This window comes from Thunnus albacares, chromosome 24 (genome assembly GCF_914725855.1).
Source record: "Thunnus albacares chromosome 24, fThuAlb1.1, whole genome shotgun sequence".
NCBI classification, from domain to species: domain Eukaryota; kingdom Metazoa; phylum Chordata; class Actinopteri; order Scombriformes; family Scombridae; genus Thunnus; species Thunnus albacares.
The window spans coordinates 16,043,167-16,055,870 of record NC_058129.1 but is presented as its reverse complement, the minus strand read 5'-3'; the positions used below and the strand labels follow the sequence as shown (position 1 = coordinate 16,055,870).

Below are 12,704 nucleotides of genomic sequence, written 5' to 3'. Positions count from 1 at the left end.
TTTGATGTTTTTTGGTCTCCAGCTGCTAAATGTTCCACTACCAGCTAGTCTATAACCTTGTCTGCTGTTTGGTGCTGGTCAGGTTGCATATAGTGGATTTTAGAGCCTTTATGAATGTGGTTAGACTGAACCAAAACACTTAGTCTCACTGCTTAGAAACTAAACTAAAAATCCTACTTCTACTTTGTAGAGTTGCAGAGTCGGGTGATAATTCTTCTAACAGTGATTCTCACATAAAAAGATGCATTTTTTCATATAAAGATGTTGATTATAGTTGCTTTAGGATAGTATTCTCTTTGCAATACATATACTACAGTTAAACAGGCCTTAGTGCAGTATTTCCTGACATGTATTGAGATGTCTTTGGGATAACAAACAGGACCAGTTTAATGGGACAGATTACAGATGGGACAGACTTTTCCATTGGTGATCTTTCCCAGATAATCGGAAGATAATCATTTTGACACTGCATTAAGAAAGAGTAAGTGTAAAGCATCCGTTGCATGAGTTAAGACCCACTTGTCCAAACCGTTCAGAGGCTTTAAAGAAAAGCGGATGTGTTAAAACATTTTGTCATTGTACATCTCTGCACAGCTGCCTTTCACACACTGTCCAATGCATCTGTTTCCCAAACAGACAAATAGCTTCTCTTGTAACTCAGCCCTGGTCAGTGTCTAAGAGAGCACATAGGCTGACAGCAGGAGTGGCGTTGTATGTACTGTATGTATGAAATTATCAAGATGTGGCCAAACGTCCAAATGTCAAGCAGCGTGGGTGTGGGAGGTCTGAGGGCTGGAATGTGTAACAGCTGGATGTCCTAGCTTGGCAGATGAGGCGGGTAGCAGGAAGATGGGGGCATTCAGGGCCGTGTGGAGGAGGAGGTGGGCTGGGACTAGAGGGGTACAATGGTGGGGGGATCCCTCCTCGCCTTATCGTCCAACTGTGAGAACCTGGAAGTGGTAGATTTTCCGAGGATTTTCTGCAATGAGGCAATGGAGTTGGTCTCCGGGGAGCTTAAGACATCGATCCAATCAGATACGCCCCCCCTCCCCTCCTCTGCTGCCTCACTTTCTCAGCTGCTGTCTTTCATTCATCCCTGATGCTCCTCTTCACTCCAGCTGTCTGATGTTCATTACTTCACACTTCTGACACTTTTACATGTTGCTTTTCTGTTTCATCCCCAATCAGGAAGTTAAGTCTGTGATTTTTTTTGGCGGTTTTTGTAGCACTGTACTTGCACCACAATATCACTTGTTTTTGAAACAGAGCAATAAATCAGACTGATAAACACACTGACAGATCAGTATTATGTAACTGAACACCTCATTTTTTCCATTTTTGTTATTGTTTGAAACAGCAAATGAAATCATCCCTCATCCGCTGCAGGTCATTTCTTGCCATCAGTCTCAACATTACTCTGATATTCTCACAGTAGCATCATAACCCGTCAGCCACTGTGCCCACCATTGCTTGTGACTGGGCTCATGTCCTTGAGTTGTCAGTGATTATTTTGCAGAAAATACACAAAGATGGAGTCAAAAGTCAAAAAATTGTCATAATATTGTGTATTTATACCCCTTAAATTCATCTCACAACCTCTTCTTGGGGTCCCAACCCCCAAATTGGCATCCACCACTCTACTGCTCCAACTCAATTTGATTATTATTAGATTTTTTGCATTTGTTTTAATATACTGTGTATATATACTGTATATATTCTGCTAACCCAATCAAACATGAATTACATAACATTCTTGGCTTTGCGTATCTGTTAAATTAATGGCTTTGACACTGAAGCAAATTCTCAATGGTCCAAAAAGGCTTCATTTAGACATTATAGGAGCATTATGGAAAGAGTCACATTGCTTGCAGGATATTTGACATTTGGTCGAACAATGGTGAGATGGAAGACTGCATCAGTACTCATTTACAGTTGTTATCTAAACTGATTTTAGTTTATTTTTTGCATAAATTGTGATAATTAAAGACATTTTGGGTTTTCACTTTCTTGCAAAGAGTTTGATTGATGTCTCTCATGTCTGTGTGTCAAGTATGAAGCTCAAGCCAGGAAGCAGTCAGCTTAGCTTAGCATAAACAGCTCATCTTACTCTCTCAAAATACCCCTAAAGCTCACTAATTAACATGTTGCACCTTGTTTGGTTTATCCATACACAAAGAGAAACACAAAAACGACAATTTGTGGTTTCACCCAACTGCATTTAACTCCTTGTAAAGAATTTAACTTGTTAATTAGTGAGATTTAGAGGTGCTGGTAGGCATATTTTTTAATTCTGGAGAATACCAGGCTAGCTGTTTCCCCCTACTTCCAGTCTTTATGCTAAGCTAGGCTAATCGTCTCTCAATCCATACGTGACATGAGATGGAGATTAATATTCTCATCTAACTCTTGGCAAGAAAGCAAATGTTGAACTATCCCATTAAGCGACAAATCTTTTACACAACTCTTATATAAAATTGCCAACACATTTAGAAAATTAAGTGCATATGTGACGGGGGCTCATGACTCTATTCCTTGTTTTTAAAACCATTTATCAAGTTCTGACCCATCATCTGGACTAGTGTGGATACAAAATCTTGAAGAAAAAGAAGCCAAAACTGTGCCAAAATGACACTTGAGACACTGTTTATGTGCTTGTTTATTGATGCTTACTGTCTCTACCAACAGACAGACACACACTGTTTCTTAAATACTTGCTGATGAGTAAGCGGGTTTCAATTCAGCATTTCGCTGAAGGGCAAGTCTTTTGAACTTGTTGCCCATTTCGATCTGCCTGACAGCTTTTAATTTAGACACTGTGAACTAAACCAGTTCATTATGGCCCAAATATATTTAAAAACTCCATATTTTACTGAGGTTATTTCCGTGCAGGATGGATGTGTCATTGTGGTAACGTGACGCTTCCATTATTTTTTATCCATGCTAGAGAAAAGGTCTATGGGGACCCAACTCATACAGGGGAGGAGTTTTAGTGTGTGTAGGGGCAAGAGTAACCAATGACTTCCATCATCGGTATAGAAAGCCTGCCTCCACTTCTGGGTCTCCCCCTGTCCATGTTCAGTGTGTTTTCATGAGGGAGTTTGCAGCAGCCGTGCACCAGGAGCTCTAGAGGGAGGGTCTCTGAGTGCGAGCAGAGTTTTTATGTCTCTGCTTTCATTCAGTGGATGCTCAGTGGCCCTTGCACAGCTTGGATTTAACTGTTGACCGGCTGGCTAACAGGTGGCGCTTGGAGAAACAGTGAGAGGACTGTGTGTGGTGCTGCTGCACACTGGGACACTTGGAAGACTGTTGAAGGAGCGAGCAGCATGTTGAGTGTCCGGACGTGGTTCCTTCTCCTGGTTGTCTGTGCTGGGAGCTTGGAGGCCTGGTTTTGGAATTCAAAACCAGAAAAAACCACAGAGACCCCATTAGAGACAACCACGGCAGGAACGACAGGTGCCACCCCAACACCTGGTGGCACAAAGAAGGAGGATGATGATGATGATGATGATGACAATTTGTCCGGGGTTGGGGAAGAAATCATCAATGTGGCCACTGGAATCCGTAAGTTTGTCGAGGCGTGGGATGTGACCCCGACCACCGGGACTACTAACGGAGGCCTGACAGAGAAGGTGGAGAGCGCTAACCCTAACACAACGGGTAATACAGACAGTGTCAGTGTGGGGAGGGTGGAGGAGGGGTCAGTGGATGGTTCTGGGTCAGATCTAGAATCAGCGAGGGTCTTGAAAGGCCTTGAAGGTGGCCAAGTCCTACCTATCAATTTAACTGGGATTATAGGTAATGTTTCTGAAATAAATGGGACTCTCGAGGGTGTTTTGGATTCTACGCTAACCCCCCTTGATAGCAGCATTAATGGTTCTGACCCAACTTGTCTCCCGGTACCCTCTGATTGGCCCATTTGCTCAGGTGATCAGCCAAAGTTTTTCACGCTGCCCAACTTTCTCAACCACACATCTGTGGAGGAAGTAGGCGCGGCCCTACAAGAGTGGGCGTGGCTGACAAAGGCGGGGTGTCACCACGGCACAGAGTGGTTCCTCTGCCTCCTGCTGGTGCCCAGGTGCTCTTCACCTGCCGCGCCCGTGCAACTGCCCTGTCGCAGGTTCTGCCATGTGCTGCAAGACAGCTGCTGGGCGTCCCTGGAAAATGGGCGGCTCCCGGTGGAGTGTCACCTTCTGCCTGAAAAAGCGCAGGAGCCCGGTTGTCCTCCGTGTATGTCAGTTAGTGACTTGAAAGGTAACCCCAGCGGGTTAGAATGTATCCTGTGTGGCGATACATTTTGAATCCGATGTCACATTGCTTTTCGTCGTCGATGTTTGTGTTTGTGCAGTGCTTGTTTTAGTAATACACATGTCCAAGCTGCAAGAGTTTGTCACACATTGTTGCTTCTTTTGGATATAGTTGCCCATCACATTGTTCACTTAAAACATTGATTTTGCATGTTTTAGCCATTTTTAATGCAAGTCACAACTACATTTTAAATCATATTGTGGTGTTTTAAGTGTTTGAATTGCAATTTTTCACTCCTACCAGGCAACTTGAGGTGCATTTATTTCACAACAGGAAGAAAATCAACATGCAGGGACTTGAGTGGATCCATCCCACTCAACATCATGCTTGCATTCACTGTTCTCAAAGTTATTCTTTTTCTTGCATTTGTAGGAGCAGATTGATTAGGAATAATAAGGTAACAGATGAAGTAGAGAAGTAGACATGATGATATGTGTGATGAATACCTTAGCTCAAGCATATTTCAAGTCTCTGCAAGTTTTAAAAGCATATTGACATCAGCAGAAAACAAAGGATGCCTGGAAGGAAAATCTTTTTGCTTTGGAGAATGGTTGCAAATAATGTAGACATTAAAAAATCAATGCAATCAAATGCAAAGAATGGGTTACAACATGCAAATCCAGTGGTATGGTCCTGTACTGCAAATGCTTTTCAGTTGCTGCAGTCATCGCCGCTACTGTTTTTGTCCACTGCACATGTCCAGAGAGGGCTGTTGAGCATGAATGCATGACTCACACCTGAGATCATGTCACTGCCCCTCCCCGGCTGCATGCCGTGTCCATGTGATTGTCTTGTCAGCTGCACAGTGCAGAACTGCATCTGCAAAAGTCTTGCTTTGTGTGAGTCAGCAATGGTCAGCAACAGCAAAGATACAGGTTCTTTGAGAATAGTTATTGTTGAATTGACACCTGAATACTGCAGGTGATTCATTTTTAAAATTTGGCCATAAGTTATGCTATAGCAAATATTATTGGATGTAGCAAACTTAAAGCAGAAAAACTACCAATGCATGATGTAAAAAGTTTCACTAGTTATAGAGTTATGTCCAGGAAATGAGAATGATGATTTTCAAGTACAAGTTTACATTAACTCAAGCAAACGAAATGTATATTATGTGCACAGTTTGGAAGTCTCTCCCTGCTAATATACCCTTAACACAGGAAATGCTCCAGAGGCCCTTGTCCAACCTTTTAGTGGCATCATAAATTTTGCAGAATGGAGTCTTCATGAGGGCACGATTGTATAAAGTATAGACTCTTCTTTAAGGGGTTAACCATGTGAACTTTTCTCCATTAAAGTATCTTTATCATATGTTTTCCCACAGGAATATTTAATGTAAATGTTCTGGGTTTAAGTGGCAGATAGTTTTTGTTAATTTCCATCTGGCTTTTTCTACTAAATAGGGCTTGTGTTTGGATAACCTTTCAGCTCAGACATAAACCACACTTGAAGTTAAAATCTAGAAAACTCATGTGTGTGGGATCCTATATGTGGTGGAGAATTGTGGGTTTTGCCTGAATTATTATTATTATTATTATTATTATCAAGATGTTGTGAAACTGGCTCTCTGTATGGAGACTGCTGCTGCACTTGCAGTACAGGATATGAAACATCACTGTACTTGTCGTTAGGCTGTTTTTATTGGGTGTGATTTCCAAACACCTGCTTTGGCTCGTTCATTATCCAAAAAGGGAAAAAAGAGAGAGAAGTGAGATGTTTAGGGTCTTGAAAGTGAATTGTTTTGCAGCAGACATGCTGTTCTGTTTTTAAGGACATAGTGAATCATCAGGGAATCCGTTGATATGTGTATTAGTTCCATGTATTGCACATAATCAGTTTAGGTTTTAATTGTAATAATTGTGTTGGTTTGACAAGAAAATCCGTGGTTTCCCACATGCAGCATTAGTCTGTTCAGGCTATAATCGCTCCATTGCTCCTGTCACGTCCTACTCTTGCATGCCTGTCACGCATTTCTGTCCTGGGTTATCTGCTTATCATCATGTTTCACAATTTCTGATCAGCTGGCGTGGAATTTTATGTGAATTTGGAGGCGACTGGAGTTTTAGCCTCCAGAGTGGCAGAGAGGGGAAACAATTGGGCCATCTGTGGTGGGGAGGGAGGAGGGGAGGCTGTGGATGGGTGGCATTTATGATAGCGGCTGTGGGTGGGAAAATGGTCTGCTGCGAAGAAAGAGTGTGACGATTGTATCATCGGTTTGTTACAAAGGGCAACGGTGTCGCGGTTTTGTAACAAGAGAGCCTTGTGACTGGGATGAGACAGGGCGGCTCAAAGTCTCTGGCAGAGGTCAGAGGGCATGGCCAGTCGCCCACCCTCCAAAACCAGTAACACTTGATGGGTGGTAATTAAGTGTTCGGCCAACCATTAGATGATGAGCAGAGACAGAGAGTGGGACAAAGTGTGAGAGAGACTTTTATGTGAGTGGGGAATTACCCACTCTTTAAGACAAAGTGGTTCACAGTCAATGCACAGTATTCTTCAAAAAACCCTGCATGAGATCAATTTAATCATTTTGAATTGCATTTTCACAATTATATACCACTAACCAGCGTCTAAAATTGACCCTAAGTACATCCATTTGCCTGAAATTAGCTTGTTTTAGAGAAATTTGGGACATTTTGGAGGTTTCCTGGGCTGCCACAATAACAGCAACAAAAATAGAAAACAGTATGAGAGAAAGCAACAGCAAAGCTTGAAGGGGCACTCAACCAATTTTACACATAAAGGCCCATTTACTTGCCATGAGGAGTACTAATCGTCTCTGTTTGCCTTGAAAACTTTAATGTTTTAAAAGAAAGCCTGAGTTTCAAAGTGGAAGTGTGGAGTTTTAAAGATGTGCAGGTAGGGTGGCCACACTTGAAGGTGGAGCAAAAAGCCTGAATCAAAATGAATCGTACAAATGGGGACAATGTCAAACACTTTTGAACTGTCTCCCCTGAAAGGCATTTGTGATGTTGCTCTCAGTTGTACAAACCAAAGGTGATGAAGCAGTTGAAAAAGAGAAGTTAAAATCCTGGCCAGTCATTGCAGGAAGTGGGCATTTTTGTCCAATTGTTTGTTTTGGAAAGGGGGAGGGTGTCTATAACAGTTTCTGTTTCCAGCTTCTGAAATGCAAATATTTTCTACTTTTTTCTGTTTTATATCACTTTAAACTTATTTTTTTTTTTTGAAGTTTTGAATGTTTGATTGAACAAAATAAGAGAAGATGTTACCTCAGACATTTCTCACTATTATCTGACATGTTATAGACTAAACAATTAATCGATTCATTGAGAAAATACTCACATTAAACAGTAATGAAAATAATAATGAAAATAGTTGCAGCCTTACTAGAGATAAAAAAGTCAGGATATTTTGGCCTCTGCTTTGATTCTTATTTTAATCTGCATCTTGTTGGTCCCCCAATTTGTGGAAGTGCAACAGTACATCACTAGAGTTTCCCTTTAACACACAACAGGCCTATTTCATCACTGGTGGCCATCAGTTGTATCTTTAATAGTGGACAGATGATCAAGACAGCTGCAGAAAATAAGGGTGAAAAGAGACAGGACTAGCAATACACTGTGGCGCCCAAAAAACTAAAAGTATTTTATAGGATGGACCCATGTTTAGGAAAAAAGGGGGATATTAATAAAGTACCAAAAAGGAAATAAAAGTCACACATTGCGTAATTATGAATAGCTGATATCAGTCAAAAATGTGATACCTGTTGCAGCTCATATCTTCACACAGTAACAGATCTTGTGTTGGATATTTAGATTGGACTGCAGCCAAGAAACCAGACTATTTCAAATCTTGAATCTTGCTCTAAGAACAGCTAGATGGGAGCACAAAAATCCATCTGATGTCATCTGAACTCAAAGAATCGCTTTCTCTCTGCTGATCCCCCCTATCAGTCAACTTTAATTGGCTCTCAGCTCTCAGTTTATTCAAACACGGATTAATGTCCAACTGGGGAACAGAGGGAGGCTGTCGCAGCTGTGTCGCCTCCATCTGAAGTGTTAACTGATGGGACTCTCCTCTTCTCAGGCGCGTGAAGTCCAGTTGGTTCGATCCCAGAAGGGCTGAACTTGCAGCTGGGGGGGATGTTAATGGTTGAACCCACTGGGGGTCACTTATTGTCTGTGTGAGTGAGTAGAAGAACGTCTCTCATTCCCTAAAGAGACACTCAGGATTAACAGCTTAACATTTTTTCCTTGACTTGTTTGCAGGTAAAGAAGCAGACTGTATGATCTGTATAAATACCTCGGATTCCTCTAAGTGTGTCATTAGACATTTAAATTATTTTGTTATTGCAGTGCTTGCATTTCCAAATAAGGATTGCAGCTTTCAGATGGAGGTAAAATTAGCTCTTGTTGAGGCATATTTTGATACTGATGTAATGTTCTTTAAAAGTTTGCATGCAAACAACTAAATGAGTGAGGATTGCTCGCAAAGAATGTTTTTGTGTAATTATAGATGGCTGAACGAGTAAGCAGCCATACTGTTGTTCTGCTTTTCAAATAAACAAAAATTCTTCTGGCTCATTTTAGGTGAAGTTTGTAATGACTTTGTAATGAGAGGGGACGCAAGTTTCAGCTTTATCAAACAGTTGTAAAACCTACTGCTCCTGCAGCGTTTTCTGAGTTTGGGTCTTGTTTGAGCTAGCGTTGCCAATTTTGAGATGAAATGTCAGTTTGGCAGGGTGTAGTTGTGTTGAACTGTTCACAGTTTCAACCACAATAAGAGGCTAGTCATCCAGCTCAATAAATTTCATCTTTTTTTTTAAATCAACTTTTTTGTTGTTGTTGTCGTCTGGATGCACTTTCTCATTCTTCATCATTGTATCCAACAAATGTTGGCGCTTGTTGCTTGTACAAGTTTTGAAATAGCAGTTTGACAAATAATGATTAGCTAAAGATCCATTTACTGCACATTTTCCAGAGCTTTCAGTTACATCCTGAGGCCAACATCAGCAGATGTATATACTTCACTGTGCACACCACCTCTATGAAATCACTAAATACCAGAAAAAGACATCAGCTGTGTGTGAACACCAGACCAAAAGCCTTGACCAGAAGTCAAGTGGATGGCGGAGAAAGGTCAAGAAAGGTCAACACCAACACCATAGACCATCTTTTAACAGAAATAGGGGTTAATATCTCCCCTCACACACAACCTCCTGCTATAATGGGAATCAAATTCCAAACTTGAGACTCATAACAACTAAACCATCTCCATAATTGTGCAACTCTGTCTGCTCATGTGCCTGAAAGTTCTGGAAAGGTTGCATCTTGTGTTAAGAAATATTGTCAAACAACTTTTGTCATATTTGTTTGTATGATGTTTTGGCAATTTTGCATCAAGTTTGTGGTGTTCAAGCTTAAAAACATTGATTCCGCTCCTGAAAACACTCATAACGTATGAATTTTGCATTGCATTTTTCTTTTTGTCTTGCAATGTGACGCTACTCTTTGCAGCAGGTGTGGCCATACATGTATTTACATTACAGCTGCAACAATTCATTGATTAGTTAATGGAAAAATGATTAATCGCCAACTATTTTGATAATCGATTAATCATTTAAGTCATTTTTGAAACAAAAATTCGAAAAACATTTGATGCTTCAAATATGAGACTCAGCTGGACAGACAGAGGTATTGTTTTGATTTAGAGGCACTTTGTATGTTTTCTTACAATCTGAATCATCACTTCATTTGATGTGTCCATGTCTGGAAACATAATTTGATTTTGGCCAAAAGGAAGAGACTCAAAAGGATGTATTTACATTATTTTTAGGGATGTTCTCTTTATGTTTCTTAACCTTTAGGGATATCATATTTCTGACCCCTGGAGAGGCACTTTACACTCCTAAACCTCTGGAGGAGTCCATTAGTTCCACAGTGACATTTCAGCATGTTTTAACTGGCATGTTTTGTCAGTACAGGCTTTTGGGACTGACGCTGTATGTGCACTTCATCCTATTACAGTCCCTCATGGTCCGCTTTCCCATGGACATCTGACACGCATTTCCTTCCCCTGTCTCTGTTTCTCCATCTGTCTGTCTGTCCGTCTCTGTCTCTCTTCACTGGCAGTATCTTTTCTTCACACAGTAAAGCAGGCATTGAGTTACTCTGGGGTTACATGTTGGAAAATACAGACATGGCACTTCAGTAATCCTCTGTAACAGAATACATGAGGTCATTTTTTATTTGCCGGTGAGACATCGCTGCATGTTGGTCTTTCATACAATGGGTCCTGTTAACATGGAGAAAGGGCGTCAGGGAGGAGAAGGAAGCAGGGCAAGAAGCCATGAGCAGACATCTGGGTTAGCATGGTGATGGTTTCCCATGTATACATGTCATGCCAGCTTCCAGCTGTCCTCCAGAGGACAGCTGGAAGCTGGCATGATGTGCATTTTTTCGTGCGTGCAAAAAATACGAATAAATTCAGAGCGGCTGAGAGGCTGAGATTGCAAATCCGATAAAGGAACTGAGAAAGAAATTCTAAAGAATAGTTGGCAGACATTGTTCATGTTAACTGGGGCCTCAACTGTTAGTGGCTGTATGGCCTGTTTAGTGGGCAAGCTGTGGTTGGACTGGAGAGCTTCCAGATGTGAATGTGCATGAAAAGTGAAACAAGGTTTGGCTTTAGAGAAAATCATGTTCTTTATGCTGCTCTTTAATAAAAGTAAGAAACAAGTTTTCTATATTGTCATTTATCATTTTAAACATACAGTTCATTCGTAATTTGACCCACCTGATATGTGCAACAGCTGCAGCAGCTGTGTCACTGTAAGATTAACCAATAGCAGGTGCCCTCAGTGGGAAGTTGACCACCCTGCGTGCTCAGCTCGACCTCCAATTGGACAATATCCCACAGGATACGGACTAAGCTGTAGCCGCTCTGCTGGTTGAGACGATGTAACACTCACCATTCATGGAACAGAGTGTGTATCAGTGTGTGAGAACATGTGTTTAGGATTACTCCCTGCCAGCCTTGGGTTGGTGGGTGCAGATGTGCTGAAAGTTGTTGTGCAGTCAGTTATGAGCTGGTTGTCCCATAAATAACTTTGCATGGTAGACTCATCATAATGTGACTTTCCTCGCAGCAGGTAGCAAAACACTCCTGAGAGTTTATAAAACAGGATTAGAAAACTATAATCAAACAGATTAACAGCCAGAAAGTTAAGAGTCATTTGAAACCACAAAGCACATAAACATATGTAATTCAGCCATGAATTTTATTGGTTGCAAAGAGCATTCAAAAGAGAATGTCATAACACGTTTCCTCTGATAAGCAGTCCAACTATTCTGTATTGACTAGTTGTTAGGTGATCTTTCATGAAAATCTTTACAACACAATGGGACTGTAATAAGAAAATATGATTTTTTTCCTGAATTTCTTGCAGTATTAAATGAATCCCGTAAAAAACATGCAACTACATTTAATTTGAGCAGGAACATTGTTTAATTCATTTGATCTGCGATCAATAACGCAATGATTTATGCTTCATTCTTTTGAAAATATGTCTGTTTTTAGGCATTGCTCTGAGGGTGTCAGTGTCAGTCGGACAATCCATCTCCAGACTGAAATATCTCAATAATTGTACTGTAGATTGTCTGTGAAATCATGTTTCCAAGAGGATTAATCCCAATGACTCTGTTGATCACCTCAACTTTCATGTGGTGCCACCATCAAAATTCAATTTATCAAACTTGATTTATGACCAAATACCTGCAAAACAACAGAATTCATAGCTATACATTGTGTTTTGTGTTAATTAGCAAATGTTATCATGGTGTGCTTAACTAAAATGGTGAACATAGAAAATATTTATAACTGCTAAACATCAGCACGTTAGCATTGTAATGGTGAGCATGTTGGGATGCTGATAATGGCATTTAGCTCAAAGCTAGACTGTGTTTCTTTTGTTACATAATCTTTAAATTGTATCATCTACCTCAGGTTTGCATGACATTAGTTACCATTAGCTGCTGTAATCTACCGGTGATATCAGACCATTTAAGTCATTTAACTCCTGAATATATTGAACTGAGCGATGACGCCTTTTATTGCTGATGAATTCCCTTGTAAGAGGAAGAATGTGTTAGTTTCTGTTTCCCCCTCAAAAGTTTAGTCTCACCTTAAGGTTGAAATGATTCGTTGGTTGTTGTTAATCAGCACAAACAATTTTGATGATCTCTTAATTGTTCAAGTCATTTTTAAAGTAATTAATGTTGGAAATGTTCTGCTTTATGTCACATAAACTTTTAATTTAAAATTTAATACGTATTTGAACTGTTGGTCAACAAAAACAAAGCAGTTTGAGGGGTGTGAGGGTGTTGTGATGTGGCATTTTTCACTATATTCTGTAGGGCTGCAACTAACGATTATTTTCA

General features: G+C 40.6%; 1 protein-coding gene across 9 annotated transcripts in view; it reads left to right on the top strand.

The window, feature by feature from the left end:
• Positions 1 to 12,704, top strand: part of LOC122976555 (collagen alpha-1(XVIII) chain-like) — a 53,490-nt gene that overhangs the window by 14,845 nt on the left and 25,941 nt on the right. For 4 of the 9 annotated variants that reach the window (XM_044345115.1, XM_044345120.1, XM_044345116.1 and 1 more), the window contains exon 1: positions 3,070 to 3,657. The exons of 1 other annotated variant lie outside the window; for it this stretch is intronic. In XM_044345115.1, the coding sequence (XP_044201050.1) occupies positions 3,324 to 3,657 (334 nt within the window). In that variant the 5' untranslated portion in view covers positions 3,070 to 3,323. Of the gene's footprint in view, positions 1 to 3,068; positions 3,658 to 12,704 lie in introns of those variants that run through there. 4 more of the 9 variants (XM_044345113.1, XM_044345117.1, XM_044345112.1 and 1 more) reach the window with 2 other exon arrangements.